The sequence below is a fragment of the Cherax quadricarinatus genome, chromosome 3 (assembly GCF_038502225.1).
Source record: "Cherax quadricarinatus isolate ZL_2023a chromosome 3, ASM3850222v1, whole genome shotgun sequence".
Lineage (NCBI taxonomy): Eukaryota > Metazoa > Arthropoda > Malacostraca > Decapoda > Parastacidae > Cherax > Cherax quadricarinatus.
The window spans coordinates 56,743,244-56,764,067 of record NC_091294.1 but is presented as its reverse complement, the minus strand read 5'-3'; the positions used below and the strand labels follow the sequence as shown (position 1 = coordinate 56,764,067).

The window sequence follows — 20,824 nt, the reverse complement described above, 5'->3', positions numbered from 1 at the left end:
AAACTGTGAATCTGGCGACTGGTGCCGTAACCACCCTTCATATGCATTTGTTTACAATTCTTGGCATGAATTATTGATTACTTCTCCCTTTGTTTATGATGGCATCTAAAGGTAGGTGAACATGGTAATAATATTTTTTTTTTTATTATCACACCGGCCGATTCCCACCAAGGCAGGGTGGCCCGAAAAAGAAAAACTTTCACCATCATTCACTCCATCACTGTCTTGCCAGAAGGGTGCTTTACACTACAGTTTTTAAACTGCAACATTAACACCCCTCCTTCAGAGTGCAGGCACTGTACTTCCCATCTCCAGGACTCAAGTCCGGCCTGCCGGTTTCCCTGAATCCCTTCATAAATGTTACTTTGCTCACACTCCAACAGCACGTCAAGTATTAAAAACCATTTGTCTCCATTCACTCCTATCAAACACGCTCACGCATGCCTGCTGGAAGTCCAAGCCCCTCGCACACAAAACCTCCTTTACCCCCTCCCTCCAACCCTTCCTAGGCCGACCCCTACCCCGCCTTCCTTCCACTACAGACTGATACACTCTTGAAGTCATTCTGTTTCGCTCCATTCTCTCTACATGTCCGAACCACCTCAACAACCCTTCCTCAGCCCTCTGGACAACAGTTTTGGTAATCCCGCACCTCCTCCTAACTTCCAAACTACGAATTCTCTGCATTATATTCACACCACACATTGCCCTCAGACATGACATCTCCACTGCCTCCAGCCTTCTCCTCGCTGCAACATTCATCACCCACGCTTCACACCCATATAAGAGCGTTGGTAAAACTATACTCTCATACATTCCCCTCTTTGCCTCCAAGGACAAAGTTCTTTGTCTCCACAGACTCCTAAGTGCACCACTCACTCTTTTTCCCTCATCAATTCTATGATTCACCTCATCTTTCATAGACCCATCCGCTGACACGTCCACTCCCAAATATCTGAATACGTTCACCTCCTCCATACTCTCTCCCTCCAATCTGATATTCAATCTTTCATCACCTAATCTTTTTGTTATCCTCATAACCTTACTCTTTCCTGTATTCACCTTTAATTTTCTTCTTTTGCACACCCTACCAAATTCATCCACCAATCTCTGCAACTTCTCTTCAGAATCTCCCAAGAGCACAGTGTCATCAGCAAAGAGCAGCTGTGACAACTCCCACTTTGTGTGTGATTCTTTATCTTTTAACTCCACGCCTCTTGCCAAGACCCTCGCATTTACTTCTCTTACAACCCCATCTATAAATATATTAAACAACCACGGTGACATCACACATCCTTGTCTAAGGCCTACTTTTACTGGGAAAAAATTTCCCTCTTTCCTACATACTCTAACTTGAGCCTCACTATCCTCGTAAAAACTCTTCACTGCTTTCAGTAACCTACCTCCTACACCATACACTTGCAACATCTGCCACATTGCCCCCCTATCCACCCTGTCATACGCCTTTTCCAAATCCATAAATGCCACAAAGACCTCTTTAGCCTTATCTAAATACTGTTCACTTATATGTTTCACTGTAAACACCTGGTCCACACACCCCCTACCTTTCCTAAAGCCTCCTTGTTCATCTGCTATCCTATTCTCCGTCTTACTCTTAATTCTTTCAATTATAACTCTACCATACACTTTACCAGGTACACTCAACAGACTTATCCCCCTATAATTTTTGCACTCTCTTTTATCCCCTTTGCCTTTATACAAAGGAACTATGCATGCTCTCTGCCAATCCCTAGGTACCTTACCCTCTTCCATACATTTATTAAATAATTGCACCAACCACTCCAAAACTATATCCCCACCTGCTTTTAACATTTCTATCTTTATCCCATCAATCCCGGCTGCCTTACCCCCTTTCATTTTACCTACTGCCTCACGAACTTCCCCCACACTCACAACTGGCTCTTCCTCACTCCTACAAGATGTTATTCCTCCTTGCCCTATACACGAAATCACAGCTTCCCTATCTTCATCAACATTTAACAATTCCTCAAAATATTCCTTCCATCTTCCCAATACCTCTAACTCTCCATTTAATAACTCTCCTCTCCTATTTTTAACTGACAAATCCATTTGTTCTCTAGGCTTTCTTAACTTGTTAATCTCACTCCAAAACTTTTTCTTATTTTCAACAAAATTTGTTGATAACATCTCACCCACTCTCTCATTTGCTCTCTTTTTACATTGCTTCACCACTCTCTTAACTTCTCTCTTTTTCTCCATATACTCTTCCCTCCTTGCATCAGTTCTACTTTGTAAAAACTTCTCATATGCTAACTTTTTCTCCCTTACTACTCTCTTTACATCATCATTCCACCAATCGCTCCTCTTCCCTCCTGCACCCACTTTCCTGTAACCACAAACTTCTGCTGAACACTCTAACACTACATTTTTAAACCTACCCCATACCTCTTCGACCCCATTGCCTATTCTCTCATTAGCCCATCTATCCTCCAATAGCTGTTTATATCTTACCCTAACTGCCTCCTCTTTTAGTTTATAAACCTTCACCTCTCTCTTCCCTGATGCTTCTATTCTCCTTGTATCCCATCTACCTTTTACTCTCAGTGTAGCTACAACTAGAAAGTGATCTGATATATCTGTGGCCCCTCTATAAACATGTACATCCTGAAGTCTACTCAACAGTCTTTTATCTACCAATACATAATCCAACAAACTACTGTCATTTCGCCCTACATCATATCGTGTATACTTATTTATCCTCTTTTTCTTAAAATATGTATTACCTATAACTAAACCCCTTTCTATACAAAGTTCAATCAAAGGGCTCCCATTATCATTTACACCTGGCACCCCAAACTTACCTACCACACCCTCTCTAAAAGTTTCTCCTACTTTAGCATTCAAGTCCCCTACCACAATTACTCTCTCACTTGGTTCAAAGGCTCCTATACATTCACTTAACATCTCCCAAAATCTCTCTCTCTCCTCTGCATTCCTCTCTTCTCCAGGTGCATACACGCTTATTATGACCCACTTCTCGCATCCAACCTTTACTTTAATCCACATAATTCTTGAATTTACACATTCATATTCTCTTTTCTCCTTCCATAACTGATCATTTAACATTACTGCTACCCCTTCCTTTGCTCTAACTCTCTCAGATACTCCAGATTTAATCCCATTTATTTCCCCCCACTGAAACTCTCCTACCCCCTTCAGCTTTGTTTCGCTTAGGGCCAGGACATCCAACTTCTTTTCATTCATAACATCAGCAATCATCTGTTTCTTGTCATCCGCACTACATCCACGCACATTTAAGCAACCCAGTTTTATAAAGTTTTTCTTCTTCTCTTTTTTAGTAATTGTATACAGGAGAAGGGGTTACTAGCCCATTGCTCCCGGCATTTTAGTCGCCTCATACGACACGCATGGCTTACGGAGGAAAGATTCTTTTCCACTTCCCCATGGACAATAGAAGAAATAAAAAAGAACAAGAGCTATTTAGAAAAAGGAGAAAAACCTAGATGTATGTATATATATATATGCATGTGCGTGTCTGTGAAGTGTGACCAAAGTGTAAGTAGGAGTAGCAAGATATCCCTGTTATCTTAGCGTGTTTATGAGACAGAAAAAGAAACCAGCAATCCTACCATCATGCAAAACAGTTACAGGTTTTTGTTTCACAGTCATCTGGCAGGACGGTAGTACTTCCCTGGGTGGTTGCTGTGTAATGTAATAATATGGCTGTGTATTGTAATACAGCTCTGAAGTATAGCCTGGGGGGGGGGGGGCTACATACATGTACTGTACCTACATCTACTGCCACCTACACTGACTTCCTACAAATAAATACTGCTCACCTCTTGCCCTACATTAAGACTACAAATATTTTAAGGTTAGTGATGAATGTAATGTAGCAGTAAATGACAGATTAAAGAGGTGTGTGCAGTGTGGACTAGGGTGCAAGCTTTTGTAGAGAAACATCATGCTGACCAAGCTGTAACAAGCCATATCTGCAACATGTTCAGTGGCAAAACCCTGTCCCACTTCAGAGAAATCTTAAAGAGATGCCAGAAACAGACCTCTGTGGACAGATTTGTTGTGAGACAGGGGTCCAGTGGCTCTCAAGCTGGTCCTAGTAGCATTAAAAGACAAAGAAAGGAGGTAACCCCAGAGAAGGCTGTGCTACCTAAAGTCTTTATGGAGGGGGATTCCCCTTCCAAACACTAACTCCTCCCTCTTTCCTCTTCCCTATCTTCAGAAGACAGCATTAGCCTTCAATAAAGGTATGTAAAACTTACATAATTGTGAGGCACCAGCAGTAGGCCATGCTGCCACCCACACCGCTGCCTCAGCTGATCTACAACAAAGGCCATCATCCCCCACCCACCCACCACACCAGCCTCCACAACCACAACCTCCACAACCACAAACTCCACAACTACAACCACCTGTCAATATCCAGTACCCACCAGCAGACCGCACCTGGGATTGGCAGGAAGCTGACAATTTTGTTCTCAATCCCCATCACTTTGATGAAAGCCAAAGTGGAATACGGCCATCTTGTGCACTTGGGAACAATGCCACTGAACTGGAATGTTTCAAGTTATTCTTTGACGAACCCCTGATGGAAATTATTGTCAGGGAAAGCAACACATACATGGCAAACACAACACTTTCATGAAAATCATGCCTACACCAGTGGAAGGAGACAACTGTGGCTGAGATGTACCCTTTCTTTGTCACAATAATGCTTATGCCACATGTGTGTAAGCACAGTATCAAATCATATTGGTCAACTGACCGCCTGATTGCAACCCCAGGATTCAGTGATATAATGCGAGTGAATCATTTTGTGCTACTATTACGTATGCTACACTTCTCAGACAAAACCAGGCCTGACAGAAATGACAGGTTATATAAGATTAGGAATGTGTTTGTGTATCTGAATGAGAAATTCAATATGTATTTTTATCCCTTCAGAAAGCTTGTTATCGATGAGTCTGTGATTCTGTTCAAAGGAAGACTCTCATTCAAGCAGTATATACCAAACCAGAGGAAATGCTTTGGTATAAAGTTATTTGTGCTTTGTAACTGCTACAGTGGTCTTGTATTGGATATTATTGTGTACACTGGAAGTTATACATTGCAAAATACCAGGAAGCTATTGGGCATCTCTGGTGATGCGGTTAGAGCAATGATGGAACCATATCTTGGTAAGGGGCATATATTATATACTGATAACTGGTACACAAGCCCCTCACTCAGTGATTTTTTGCGAGTGAACATGACAGATGTGTGTGGCACATTGCGTGGAAATTGTAAGCATATGCCCAGGTTTGATGCTGGCACTCGTAGAGGTGAGGTGCAGGCATTTGCTGCCAATGACATCATGGCATTTCGGTGGCATGACAAACGAGATGTCACACTGATGTCATCAGTTCACCCTAATGAAATGACAAACACTGGCAGGCAGAATAGAGAGACCAATGAACCCATTCTAAAACCTGCAGCTGTGATTGATTACACCTTCAGTATACGTTCAATGGACAAATGTGACATGCAGATTGGGTTTGCTGATTGTGTTCGCAAGAGTTATAAGTAGTACACAAAACTCTTTTTCCATCTTCTGGACATTTTCATGCTCAATGCTTATAATATGTATAAGATGAAGACCAGAAACAAACCACCATATGGCGAATTTTGTTTGTCTGTTGTAAGACAAATAGTATTCAAGTACCAAGGAACAACACCTGCAATAGAAAACCGCCCACTAAATTATCGACAATTACCTTCTCGTCTGAAGCATGGTGATCACTTCTTAATACACCTGCCTGCTACTGTTTTCAAGAAAAAGGCTCAGAAGAGGTGTTACGTCTGTGCACATGCAAAGAAACGCCCACAACAACTCAGACACTCGTTTTATGTGTGAGGAGTGTAAAACACCACTGTGCATGACACCTTGTTTCAGAGACTTTCACAGGCTGCAGAACTTCTAGAAACATGTTCTGTGACTGTATTTGTGTATATAAAATGTAGAAAAATAGTAATAAACATTTTATATTGTTTGTTTGTGTAAAGTTTTGTAAACAATTTAGTGACAATAGTGTTTGTGCAGTTATTGTGTAGTAAATAAAGAGAAAAAACTTACAAAATAGTGCTCATATTGGTCTCACAGGCCATAAAAGTTACTTAAAAAAAATTTAAAAACAATAGAAAAAAGTAGAAAAAAGGAAATATGAAAATACCGGGTGATCGGCAGTCGGCGATGATACCACATGTGGCTCATTTTCTGTCAACTTCATGCCTCCATATCTCAGTAAGTATTGATGGCAAAAAAAAATTTTTTTTAGCCTATAATGTTTAGAAAAAAAAAACTTTCCATAAGAAAAAATCTTTTTTTTTTTTTTTTTTGAAAAGTTCTCGACCCTGAGAACGAGTCTGGGAGAGGGCCTGTCGACCCTGAAAGGGTTAAAAAAATCCTCAAAATATTCCTGCTATCTACCCAATACCTCCAGCTCCCTATTTGCTAACTCCCCTACTCCATTTTTAACTGACAAATCCATTCGTTCCATAGGCTTTCTTAACTTGTTTATCTCTAAAAATTTATTTTATTTTCAGTAAAATTTCCTGAGAGTGCCTCTTGCACTTTCATCTGCTCTCCTTTTCCACTCTCTCACCACTCTCTTCAACTTTCTTTTACTCTCCATATACTTTACTCTTCTTACAACACTTCTGCTTTGTAAAAACCTCTCATAAGCTACCTTTTTCTCTTTTATCACACCCTTTACTTCATCATTCCACCAATCACTCCTCTTTCCTCCTGCCCCCACCCTCCTATAGCCACAAACTTCTGCCCCATATTCTAATACAGTGGACCCCCGCATAACGATATTAATCCGTTCATGAGAGCTCATTGTTATGCGAAATTATCGTTATGCGAATGAATTTTCCCCATAAGAAATAATGGAAATCAAATTAATCTGTGCAAGACACCCAAAAGTATGAAAAAAAAAATTTACCACATGAAATACAGTATACATTTTCCTACACACAAAGAGAAGGATACATGCACAATAGTAGAGTAGTACATGCACAGTATATATTTTGCATGTACTACTCTACTAAATGAAGAATAAATGACACCTTTATTGAAGATGCAGCAATGACTGATGAGACACTGTGTCCTGGGAGTGCCTTTTCCTCCTGAGTACTGTAGGTCCTGTTTGGCATTTTCTTCCAGAACAGGCCTTATCACACTGTGTATGCCACTACGATTCTTAAATCTCTCAAACCAACCTTTGCTGGCTTTAAATTCACCAATATGAGCACTAGTTCCAGGCGTTTTTCCCTGTTCACCTGGGTGTTAGTCGACTGGTGTGGGTTGCATCCTGGGAGACAAGATTAAGGACCCCAATGGAAATAAGTTAGAGAGTCCTCGATGATGCACTGACTTTCTTGGGTTATCCTGGGTGGCTAACCCTCCGGGGTTAATCGTTTCTCGGTAATTGTTTCACGTTAAACCACACCAACAACACTCTCTCCACATCTTCGAGTAATACAGCTGATGGTGGTGCAGCAACAACAGCTGTGGTGCAGCAGCAGCTGTGGTGCAGCAACAGCTGACTGGTCCAATTTATCAGCTGACCGTGGTACGACAGTATTTATCACCCTTTTTACCACAGGGTTGGCACTAGAAGCTTTCTTTGGGCCCATGGTGGCTTATTTAGCAGTTACAAGCACTATAAATAATGGAATAATACAAAATGTGTCGAATGTATGCATGCAACCGGCCACCCTGGCTTGTAAACAATGACGGCAAGGCAGGCGCTCAGGCTGGACAGACAGGTTCGGGACAGGTTCAGGACGAGTCATGTTCAGAAACGGCTGATTGTGCAGCAGCAGCTGACTGGTCCAGCAACAGCTGACTGATCCAGCAACAGCTGGCTGGTCCAGCAACAGCTGACTGATCCAGCAACAGCTGACTGATCCAGCAACAGCTGACTGATCCAGCAACAGCTGACTGGTCCAGCAACAGCTGACTGGTCCAGCAACAGCTGACTGATCCAGCAACAGCTGACTGATCCAGCAACAGCTGACTGATCCAGCAACAGCTGACTGATCCAGCAACAGCTGACTGGTCCAGCAACAGTTGACTGATCCAGCAACAGCTGACTGATCCAGCAACAGCTGACTGGTCCAGCAACAGCTGATCGTGATGCAGCAGCAGCTGACTGGTCCAGCAACAGCTGATCGTGGTGCAGCAGCAGCTGACTGATTCAGCAACAGCTGACTGGTCCAACAACAGCTGACTGGTCCAGCAACAGCTGACTGGTCCAGCAACAGCTGACTGGTCCAGCAACAGCTGATCGTGATGCAGCAGCAGCTGACTGGTCCAGCAACAGCTGATCGTGGTGCAGCAGCAGCTGACTGATTCAGCAACAGCTGACTGATCCAACAACAGCTGACTGATCCAGCAACAGCTGACTGATCCAGCAACAGCTGGCTGGTCCAGCAACAGCTGACTGGTCCAGCAACAGCTGACTGGTCCAGCAACAGCTGACTGGTCCAGCAACAGCTGACTGATCCAGCAACAGCTGACTGATCCAGCAACAGCTGACTGGTCCAGCAACAGTTGACTGATCCAGCAACAGCTGACTGATCCACCAACAGCTGACTGGTCCAGCAACAGCTGACTGATCCAGCAACAGCTGATCGTGGTGCAGCAGCAGCTAACTGATCCAGCAACAGCTGACTGGTCCAGCAACAGCTGACTGGTCCAGCAACAGCTGATCGTGATGCAGCAGCAGCTGACTGGTCCAGCAACAGCTGATCGTGGTGCAGCAGCAGCTGACTGATTCAGCAACAGCTGACTGGTCCAACAACAGCTGACTGGTCCAGCAACAGCTGACTGGTCCAGCAACAGCTGACTGGTCCAACAACAGCTGACTGGTCCAGCAACAGCTGACTGGTCCAGCAACAGCTGATCGAGGTGCTACAGCTGACTGATCCAGCAACAGCTGATCGAGGTGCAACAGCAGCTGACTGTGGTATGATAGTATTTCTCACCCTTTTTACCACTGGGTTAGCACTAGAGGCTTTCTTGGGGCCCATGGTCACTTATTTTGCAGATGAAATCACCAAAAACGCTGTAATAATATGAAATGTTCCGATTGTATGCGTGGATGTTACCGCGGAGGCTGGCTTGTAAACAATGCCACCGGCGGAACATGTGAAGCTGGCTCAGGCAGCACATTAGAAGCGTCTCGGACGAATAGCGTTGAGCGAGTTTTTTAGCGGTATGCGAGGCAAAATTTTAGTGATAAAATGTATCGGTATGCGGATTTAATGTTATGTGATGCCAACGGTATGCGAGGGTCCACTGTACTTCATTTTTAACCCTTTCAGGGTCGGCAGGCCCTCTCCCAAAACTGTTCTCAGGGTCAGTAAATATATATAAAAAAAAAAATCTTACGAAAAGATAGTTTTTTTTTTTTATAAATTTTATAGGCTAGAATTTTTTTTTTTTTCTTTTTTTTTTTGCCATCAATACTTACCGAGATATAGAGGCGTGAAGTTGACAGAAATTGAACCGCATACGGCAACATCGCCGACTGCCAGTCATGCCAGTCACCCGGTAGTAATAGTTTATTTTGTTTTTCCAACTTTTTTCTTTTGTTTTTCAATATTTTATTTTTTCAAGTAACTTTTATGGCCTCTGAGACCAATATAAAGACTATTTGGAATATATTCACTCATTGTATACTACACAATAACAGCACAAACTTTGCTGTCATTATATTGTTTACAAAACATGTTTATACAAACCAACAATAAAAAATGTTGTTTATTACTATTTTTCTATCATATATATACTCATATATAGTCACTGGACAGGTTCCTATAACTACAAGAGGTTCTGAAAGCTTGCAGTAGTGTGGGGGGTGGACTTGTAAATGTGCTGAGTCACCAGTGTGTCGTGTGTCACAATGATGCATCATACCACCACTCTTTAACCCTCACTGCCTTCCACAACACATCCCTTCCTCCCCCCACACCTACCTTCCTTCCTTTCCTTCCTTCATTCCATCCTCTCATCTCTTCCTACCTACCTTCCCTCCTCCTTCCTTTCATCTCTTCCTACCTACTTTCCCTCCCTCCTTCCTTCCTTCCTTCTCTCCTTCCTTCTCTCCTTTCTTCCTTCCCTCCCTCCTTCCTTCCTTCCTTCCTTCCCTCCTTTCTTCCTTCCCTCCTTCCTTCCTTCCTTCCCTCCTTCCGTCCCTCCCTCCTTCCTTCCTTCCTTCCTTCCTTCCTTCCCTCCCTCCCTCCCTCGCTCCCTCCCTCCCTCCCTCCCTCCTTCATTCCTTCCTTACTCCAAGTAACTTTTCTGGCCTGTGAGACCAATATTAGGTATATTGTATGTATATTCACTCGTTGTCTGCTACACAATAACTGCACAAACAGTCATTATATTGTTTACAAAACATGTTTACACAAACCAACAATAAAAAATGTTGTTTATTACTATTTTTCTATCACATATATACACATATAAAGTCACTGTACACTTCCCAGAACTGCTACAGCTTCTGTAAAGCTCGTAGTTGTTGTGTGGGGGTAGACTTGTAAATATGCTGAGTCACTGACCTATTTAGTGTCACAAAGACAAATAACATCACCACTTACTACCCTCACTGCCTGTCAACACCCATCCCTTCCTCCCCACCCCACCAACCCACATGGAAATAAGTCAGTCTAATTTTTTTGAGTTATCCTAGGTTGATGGTCTCCTTCCTTTCTTCCCTCTTCCTTCCTTCCCTCCTTCCCTCCTTCCCTCCTTCCTTCCTTCCCTCCTTCCTTCCTTCCCTCCTTCCTCTCATTTCTTCCTTCCTCTCATCTCTTCCTTCTTTCCTCCCTTTCTTCTACCTTCCTTCTTTCCTCCCTTTCTTCTACCTTTCTTCTTCCTTTCTTCCTTCAGGTTGGTTTCCTGGGCATTGCCTTCGGTCACAAACTCCTCAAAACCATGAAATTCATCTTCACTGACACTTCCATCTGTGTTTGAACTGTCACTTGGGAACAAAAGAGCTCCAATTAGACGAGGAGTGAGGAGTTTTTTATCACTAGACATGGTGAACAAGGTGTAATAAAATGGCTTTCCCACAATGCACCACTGGGTCCCCGATTTTTTTTATATGTCGCACACTGACCATGGAGATCCATTCTCTCACATCCAGGACTACCAGTCTTTTCCTGCTTGATTTGAGGATGCTAGAATTTGTGTGTACTAGTACGGCACCAACCCTGGCGCATAAGCTGTACTAGTACGGCACCAACTCTGAAAGGGTTGAAACTATCCCAACCTTCTTCAACCCCTCACTACTCATACTTGCAATAGCCCACCTTTCTGCCAATAGTTTACCTGGAGTTTACCTGGAGAGAGTTCCGGGGGTCAACGCCCCCGCGGCCCGGTCTGTGACCAGGCCTCCTGGTGGATCAGAGCCTGATGAACCAGGCTGTTGCTGCTGGCTGCATGCAAACCAACGTACGAGCCACAGCCCGGCTGATCAGGAACTGACTTTAGGTGCCTGTCCAGTGCCAGCTTGAAGACTGCCAGGGGTCTGTTGGTAATCCCCCTTATGTGTGCTGGGAGGCAGTTGAACAGTCTCGGGCCCCTGACACTTATTGTATGGTCTCTTAACGTGCTAGTGACACCCCTGCTTTTCATTGGGGGGATGGTGCATCGTCTGCCAAGTCTTTTGCTTTCGTAGTGAGTGATTTTCGTGTGCAAGTTCGGTACTAGTCCCTCTAGGATTTTCCAGGTGTATATAATCATGTATCTCTCCCTCCTGCGTTCCAGGGAATACAGGTTTAGGAACCTCAAGCGCTCCCAGTAATTGAGGTGTTTTATCTCCCTTATGCGTGCTGTGAAAGTTCTCTGTACATTTTCTAGGTCAGCAATTTCACCTGCCTTGAAAGGTGCTGTTAGTGTGCAGCAATATTCCAGCCTAGATAGAACAAGTGACCTGAAGAGTGTCATCATGGGATTGGCCTCCCTAGTTTTGAAGGTTCTCATTATCCATCCTGTCATTTTTCTAGCAGATGCGATTGATACAATGTTATGGTCCTTGAAGGTGAGATCCTCCGACATGATCACTCCCAGGTCTTTGACGTTGGTGTTTCGCTCTATTTTGTGGCCAGAATTTGTTTTGTACTCTGATGAAGATTTAATTTCCTCATGTTTACCATATCTGAGTAATTGAAATTTCTCATCGTTGAACTTCATATTGTTTTCTGCAGCCCACTGAAAGATTTGGTTGATGTCCGCCTGGAGCCTTGCAGTGTCTGCAATGGAAGACACTGTCATGCAGATTCGGGTGTCATCTGCAAAGGAAGACACGGTGCTGTGGCTGACATCCTTGTCTATGTCGGATATGAGGATGAGGAACAAGATGGTAGCGAGTACTGTGCCTTGTGGAACAGAGCTTTTCACCGTAGCTGCCTCGGACTTTACTCTGTTGACGACTACTCTGTGTTCTGTTAGTGAGGAAATTATAGATCCATCGACCGACTTTTCCTGTTATTCCTTTAGCACGCATTTTGTGCGCTATTACGCCATGGTCACACTTGTCGAAGGCTTTTGCAAAGTCTGTATATATTACATCTGCATTCTTTTTGTCTTCTAGTGCATTTAGGACCTTGTCGTAGTGATCCAATAGTTGAGACAGACAGGAGCGACCTGTTCTAAACCCATGTTGCCCTGGGTTGTGTAACTGATGGGTTTCTAGATGGGTGGTGATCTTGCTTCTTAGGACCCTTTCAAAGATTTTTATGATATGAGATGTTAGTGCTATTGGTCTGTAGTTCTTTGCTGTTGCTTTACTGCCACCTTTGTGGAGTGGGGCTATGTCTGTTGTTTTTAGTAACTGTGGGACTACCCCCGTGTCCATGCTCCCTCTCCATAGGATGGAAAAGGCTCGTGATAGGGGCTTCTTGCAGTTCTTGATGAACACAGAGTTCCATGAGTCTGGCCCTGGGGCAGAGTGCATGGGCATGTCATTTATCGCCTGTTCGAAGTCATTTGGCGTCAGGATAACATCGGATAGGCTTGTGTTAATCAAATTTTGTGGCTCTCTCATAAAAAATTCATTTTGATCTTCGACTCTCAGTCTGGTTAGCGGCTTGCTAAAAACTGAGTCATATTGGGACTTGAGTAGCTCACTCATTTCCTTGCTGTCATCTGTGTAGGACCCATCTTGTTTAAGTAGGGGCCCAATACTGGACGTTGTTCTCGATTTTGATTTGGCATAGGAGAAGAAATACTTTGGGTTTCTTTCGATTTCATTTATGGCTTTTAGTTCTTCCCGCGATTCCTGACTCCTAAAGGATTCTTTTAGCTTAAGTTCGATGCTTGCTATTTCTCTGACCAGTGTCTCCCTACGCATTTCAGATATATTGACCTCTTTTAGCCGCTCTGTTATTCTTTTCCGTCGCCTGTAAAGGGAGCGCCTGTCTCTTTCTATTTTACATCTACTCCTCCTTTTTCTTAGAGGAATAAGCCTTGTGCATACATCGAGTGCCACCGAGTTAATCTGTTCTAGGCATAAGTTGGGGTCTGTGTTGCTTAGTATATCTTCCCAGCTTATATCGGTTAGGACTTGGTTTACTTGGTCCCACTTTATGTTTTTGTTATTGAAGTTGAATTTGGTGAATGCTCCCTCGTGACTAGTCTCATTATGTCGGTCTGGGGCTCCACGCATACATGTCTGAACCTCAATTATGTTGTGATCTGAGTATATTGTTTTTGATATGGTGACATTTCTTATCAGATCATCATTGTTAGTGAAGATGAGGTCTAGTGTATTCTCCAGTCTAGTAGGCTCTATTATTTGCTGGTTTAAATTGAATTTTGTGCAGAGATTTAAAAGCTCGTGTGAGTGTGAGTTTTCATCAGAGCTGCCTCCTGGTGTTATTACTGCAACAGTATTATTTGCTATATTCCTCCATTTTAGGTGCCTTAAGTTGAAATCCCCCAGGAGCAAGATGTTGGGTGCAGGAGCTGGATGATTTTCCAGACAGTGGTCAATTTTTAACAACTGTTCCTGGAATTGCTGGGATGTTGCATCCGGAGGCTTGTAGACTACCACAATGACTAGGTTTTGGTTCTCGACCTTTACTGCTAAAACTTCCACTACATCATTTGAGGCATTAAGCAGTTCTGTGCAAACAAGTGACTCTGCAATGTACAGGCCAACCCCCCCCCCCTTTTGCCTGTTCACTCTGTCACATCTGTATAGGTTGTAACCTGGGATCCATATTTCGTTGTCCAAGTGATCCTTTATGTGGGTCTCAGTGAAAGCCGCGAACATTGCCTTTGCCTCTGCAAGCAGTCCACGGATGAAAGGTATTTTGTTGTTTGTTGCTGGCTTTAGACCCTGTATATTTGCAAAGAAGAATGTTATCGGACTGGTGGTATTGTTGGTACTGGGGGGGATTTTTTTTCCGGCATTAGTATCTGTATCTGTTGGTTTGGAGTGGAGGCCATCGACTGTGGTTCCACTCCAGGAATGACTGGATTTGGTGTACGATTTCTGCCATTTCCTGCCAGTTTTTTTTCCTTCCTTGCACTAAAAAACCTCTCCCTCTTGAGTGGCTGTGGCTACCCAGGTTTTCCCATGGCCTGGATGTTTTGTATCTTTTTGTCCCCTTTAGATGGTATGCCTGGCAATTTAAGTTATAGCACAGTCTTTCCTGTACTGAAGAGGTACACAGTTCAGGGTGAAAAAGCTTACAGGAAGGGATTTTGCATTTTCCTGTTGTCATATGGGCATGGCATTTTCTAGGGTGGTCATAGTTGCACGTCCCATCTGTTTTTCCAGATTTCCCATGCCAGCAGATACCAAGTGCATAGTATGTGCACAGGCTTGGTTTCCGTTTGCCTTGGGTTTCTGTGACTGTATTCCCTGTTGGTGCATGTTTCCCTGTCTTACTAAAAACAATAGACATAGCCCCACTCCACAAAGGGGGCAGTAAAGCAACAGCAAAGAACTACAGACCAATAGTTGCTGATAATAATATATCATTATTTCTATGAGTACATGTACAAGGTATATAGGCCTAGCTGACATCAGTGACATTCTTCTATATAAAAAGCTGCTGTTTATGCAAAGCATTTCCAGCAAATTAGGTCAGTTTTGTTCCAGGATGCGACCCACACCAGTCGACTAACCCCCAGGTACCCATTTCATACTGATGGGTGAACATGGACAGCAGGTGTTTTAACTCTTTGACTATTTCGGTCGTATATACGTCTTACGAGCCACCGTTTTTGACGTATACATATATACACATTAATTTTAGCGGCTTCAAATCAAGCAGGAGAAAGCTGGTAGGCCCACATATGAGAGAATGGGTCTGTGTGGTCAGTGTGCACCATATAAAAAAAATCCTGCAGCACGCAGTGCATAATGAGAAAAAAAAAGACCGTTTTTTTTTTTAACCCTTTCAGGGTCCGTCCTGTAGATCTACGGCTTTATGTTCAGCTCACTCTGATAAACTGTGTGGTACATTTGGGCCTAGATATGAGAGAATACATCTATGTGGTATGAGTGCACCACATAAAACAAATCCTGCAGTACACTGTGTATAATGAGAGAAAAACTGAGACCATGATTTTCGATTAAAACAGCAACTTTGCAGTGTTTTTTCATGTGTTTTTTATAGTTGTACTTGCGATTTCTTGGTCTCATTTGATAGAATGGAAGACATATTACAAAAATGGAGATGATTTTGATTGGTTTTAGCACAGGAAATGGCTTGAAACTGAGCTCAAAGTAGCGGAAATGTTAAATTTTTGCAGATGTTCAAGAGTAAACAAACGACCTCACACGTTCAATACACACCAGCTGGTGGGTCTGATATACATTCACAAATGTGGTGATGATATTTATACAATTATTACAATATTGCATAATGGTATGAATATTGCATAACGGTGTGAATAAAAATTCATTATGTGAATAAAAAATCAAAATGGAATTTATTTGTAAAGCCTCAAAATATAACTAATGAACAGAGGAAATGTTAGTTTAGTGCCAGGAATATCTACATTGTTTATTCTGGACCCTATTTTGAAATTGGAATATTTTGAACTTTGTGTTAAATTGGCCAAATTACCAATTTCCGATCACTTTATTTTGTAGTTGAAACAGTTGACCTGGTGATTTCTTGTGCTCAGTCGATAGAATAGAAGTAATACTAGTGAAATAGCTAAGAATTTGGTCGACTGGAATAATGTAATTGGCCTAAAATGGGAGTCAAAATTGGCAAAATCGCCGATTCGTAAATATTGCTGACACATCAAAATTCACGAGAGCATAATTTCGTCAATTTTCCATCAAATTTCGTACTTTTTGTTTTATTACCTTCACAAAACGATTCTCTACCATTTCATAAGAAAAAATAACAATTTTTTTTTTTAAATTCTTGGACACTGGGGTACCACTTCAGATTTTGGCCTTGGACCCTGAAGGGGTTAATTAAAATGCTGACTTTGTGGTCTATTTTCGCATAGTATTTATGGTTGTATTCTCGTTTTCTTGGTCGCATTTGATAGAATGGAAAACGTATTATAGAAATGAAAGTGATTTTGGTTGGTTATACTATGAAAAGTAGGGGAAATGTTTGATTTTTGCCTATGTTCAAAAGTAAGCAAATGATGTCATTTTCCAATGTCCAACTAGCTATTCTAATATGCAGTCATGAATGGGTTGACATTATTTATACAATTATTACAATATTGCAATAGTCTGCATAACAGTAAATCTTCTGTTTTTTGCTTGAATAAAAATTCAAAATAGAAAACAAGAGTAATATCAAAGGGTCCTGGAGATGTGACTGATGAAGAAAGAAAATGTTATTATAGAGCCAGGAATGTCTGCATTGGCCATTCTGGACCCTGTTTTGAAATTGTCATATTTTTTAATTTTTGTGAAATTGGCCAAATTGCAAATTTCTGACCACGTTATTGGGTAGTTGAAATCGGTAAATGGGCAGTTTCTTGTACTCAATTGATAGAAAAAATGGAATTCTAAAGACATGGCTATGAGTTTGGTCGACTCGAACAATGGAATTAGCTGAAAATAGGGCTCAAATTGGGCGAAATCACCGATTCGTAAATATCACCAAGGTTGCTAACTTTGCGAGAGCGTATTCCATGAGTTTTCCATCAAATTTCGTTCTTTTGGTGTCATTACAATCGGGAAAAGATTCTCTATCATTTTATAAGAAAAAATAATTTTTTTTTTTTTCAAATATTTTGCAACTCCAAGAGACACCTCAGGATTTGGGTTTGCGACAGTCAAAGGGTTAAATGATTTTTTACATATCACATTAAATATTTGTCTAAACTGCTTAATAATACTGACATAAGAAAGAATGAACATATTCGGAATGAAATCCTGTGGTTAGTTTTCTATTTAGGAGTTGTGCATCAAACAAAAGACTGTGGGTGCGAAGGAAAAAACATGAGTAAACAAAGCTATCCCTAATTGGCCTTCAGTTAGAACATTATACTGTATGATTGAATCATGTGGATTATGAAACACATGAATTCTGGATTTCAGCTATGTTAGTTAAAGGTTTCTTTGTTGACTGTGTCTCTTTTACCATCTGTCAGCTTGTAGCCATTCATTTACATACACTGAGCTGTTGGTTTTCAGAATGAGTGGGATGAGCTGCGGATTTTGTTGTATGAGTACCTACCTTCTGCTGTGATTGTCACACTCAATATAATCATCCCTTTCATACTCAGGTGAGTACCTATAGTAAAATCTCTACATTTGCTATCCGTGTTCACCTATAAATTAATAGGTAACTAAATATTAGTCATGTGTTGTGCATTATAACCTAAGAGAACAAAGGACCCCAGTAGAAATAATCAACTCTGCTGGAATTTCTGGGGTTTATAATCCAAAGAAAGTCATCTTTTTGTGGGCTTTAATTATTCAAGATTTCCAGGTCAAATTAGCACTTCACTCTCAGTTATGTTGTCTTTTGGTTGTATTTTAATGATCCTTTTTTATGCTAATTCTGTCCCCCAAAAAATAATGTATGAATATACATTAAATTCTTTCATTTTTTTTTTAATCTTTTAGCGAAGCTTTTATACATTAACGTTAAACTTTTTTTTTTGGGGGGGTAAATTTTTTTGGAAAATGTCCTTTGCCCTTTTTTTTGTCTAGTACTCTCTTGGTGTATATAAGTTGTGTAAGTAATTCCACTAGATGCATTATCCTACTCTTCGCTAGTTGATCATGCAGCCACAAGCAGCTAATTGTGAAAGAGAACTGCCTTCTGAATGCCACATTAAAGGCTAAAAATTATTCCACACCAATAGCGTCAACAGGAATGGTGGTGGAGTAACTATGTATTTTCTTTCTTTCAACACACCGGCAGTATCCCATTGAGGCGGGGTGGCCCAAAAGGAAAAACGAAAGTTTCTCCTTTTACGTTTAGTAATATATACAGGAGAAGGGGTTACTAGCCCCTTGCTCCCGGCATTTTAGTTACCTCTTACAACATGCATGGCTTACGGAGGAAGAATTCTGTTCCACTTTCCCATGGAGATAAGAGGAAATAAACAAGAACAAGAACTAGAAAGAAAATAGAAGAAAACCCAGAGGGGTGTGTATATATATATGCTTGTACATGTATGTGTAGTGTGGCTTAAGTGTAAGTAGAAGTAACAAGACATACCTGAAATCTTGCATGTTTATGAGGCAGACAAAAGACACCAGCAATCCTACCATCATGTAAAACAATTACAGGCTTTCGTTTTACACTCACTTGGCAGGACGGTAGTACCTCCCTGGGCGGTTGCTGTCTACCAACCTACTACCTAGGAACTATGTATTTACTGAGATAATTTAAATTTTTGCATTAGACAAGATATAAAAGTGGAAGCAATGGTCATTGAATTTCTTTGGCTACAGTTTCTCTAGGAACATGATTTCAGGCCCCTAAACTTGGATAAACACAGTAAACTTCTGTGAGAGGAAATTACTGAGGCATCTGGATATAAAAATGTTGTGTTAATGGGAAATTTTAACTTTTCTAAAGTTGATTGGAGCAATTTGATAGGAAATCTTGAATCTAACAACTTTCTTGATACAAGCCAGGATTATTTTTTAAACAGTTTGTGACAGAACCAACTAGAGGAAATAACCTGCTTGACATGGTTCTTACCAACAAGGAATCATTATTTAATGATCTTGAGATTAATAATGTCAAAGTTTGTGATTTCATGGAGATGAGGTATTATCTGGGTGGGGTCAACTGGTGTGACTTGACAGGCCATTTATCCTGTGTGTCAAGTACGTGGTGATGGTTGCTAGTATGACATTTTTCAGAGTATAGTTCAAGTTGCCCAGGCAACATATACTCCAAATTGGGAAATTAGATCAAATAAAAATTCTTCTAAATGGATAAACAATAGATCAAAACATCTCATGGGTCAAAAGAGAGGCATTTACAGGCAGATCAAAAGGGGAAAGAGAAAGGGCACTTAAGGAATCAATATATTAAAACTGAGAGAGAAATAAGAAAAGCCAAGAGATTATGAAGTTTAAGTCAGAAAGGAATTGAAGATTAACCCTAAAGGTTTCTTTCAGGTATATAGGTAGTAGGTTGGTAGACAGCAACTGTCCTACCAAATGAGTGTGAGACAGAAACCTGTATTTGTTTTACATGATGGTAGGAGTGTGGGTATCTTTTTTCTGTTTCTCAAACAAACAAGATGACAGGTATATCTTGCCACTTTTACTTACAATTAGGTCACACTACACATGCATATACACGTTTATGTATACACACTCATCTGAGTTTTCTATGATTTTATCTTAATAGTTCTTGTTCGTATTACTTTTCCTTTCATATCCATGGGGAAGCAGAATAAGAAACTTTACTCTGTAAGCCATGCGTGTTGTAAAAGTCAACTAAATGCCAGGAGCAGTGGGCTAGTAACCCCTTTTCCCATACAGCTTACTAAAAATAATAATAAGAAAACCGTCAGAGTGGGATTTTTTAATGTGCGTAGGTGTAGTATGAATCATAAGAAAGAGATGATTTTGGATGCTATGAATGAAAAGAAGCTGGATATCCTGGCTCTAAGTGAAACAAAGCTGAAGGGGGTAGGAGAGTTTCAGTGGGGAGAAATAAATGGGATAGGACAGTGGGCATCCAGCAGCAAGAGCCTGATTGACCAGGCGAGCACCAGACGAGACTGGCCCATGGCCGGGCTCCGAGAATAGTGAAACTCTCAAAACTTATCAAAGGTATATCAAATGTATAGGGTCAGGGGTTTCTTAACCCTTTCAGGGTCAACCGGCCCTCTCCCAGACTTGTTCTCAGGGTCGAAAAATATTCGAAAAAAAAAATGCTTTTTTCTTAGGAAAGGTAGTTTTTTTTCTAATCTTTATAGGCTAAAAAAAATTTTTTACCATCAATACTTACCGAGATATGGAGACGTGAAGTTGACAGAAAGTGAACCGCATACGGCAACATTGCTGACTGCCGGTCACCCAGTAATCGTTTATTTTGTTTTTTCTACTTTTTTCTTTTATTTTTTATTATTTTTTCTTTTCAAGTAACTTATATGGCCTGTGAGACCAATATGAGCAATATTTTGTAAATTTTTACTCTTTGTATACTACACAATAACTGCACAAACACTGTTGTCATTATATTGATTACAGTACTTGTTTACACAAATGAACAATATAAAATGTTGTTTATTACTATTTTTCTATATTTTATATACACATATACAGTCACAGGACATGTTTCT

The 20,824-nt window shown here is 41.2% G+C and overlaps 1 protein-coding gene across 3 annotated transcripts in view; it reads left to right on the top strand.

Moving 5' to 3' along the window:
• The window catches only part of LOC128705896 (transmembrane channel-like protein 7), a 738,019-nt gene that overhangs the window by 455,697 nt on the left and 261,498 nt on the right, over nt 1–20,824 (top strand). For all 3 annotated transcript variants that reach the window (XM_070091935.1, XM_070091932.1, XM_070091933.1), the window contains one exon: nt 17,700–17,791. In XM_070091935.1, coding sequence (XP_069948036.1) covers nt 17,700–17,791 — 92 coding nt within the window. The remainder of the gene's footprint in view (nt 1–17,699; nt 17,792–20,824) is intronic.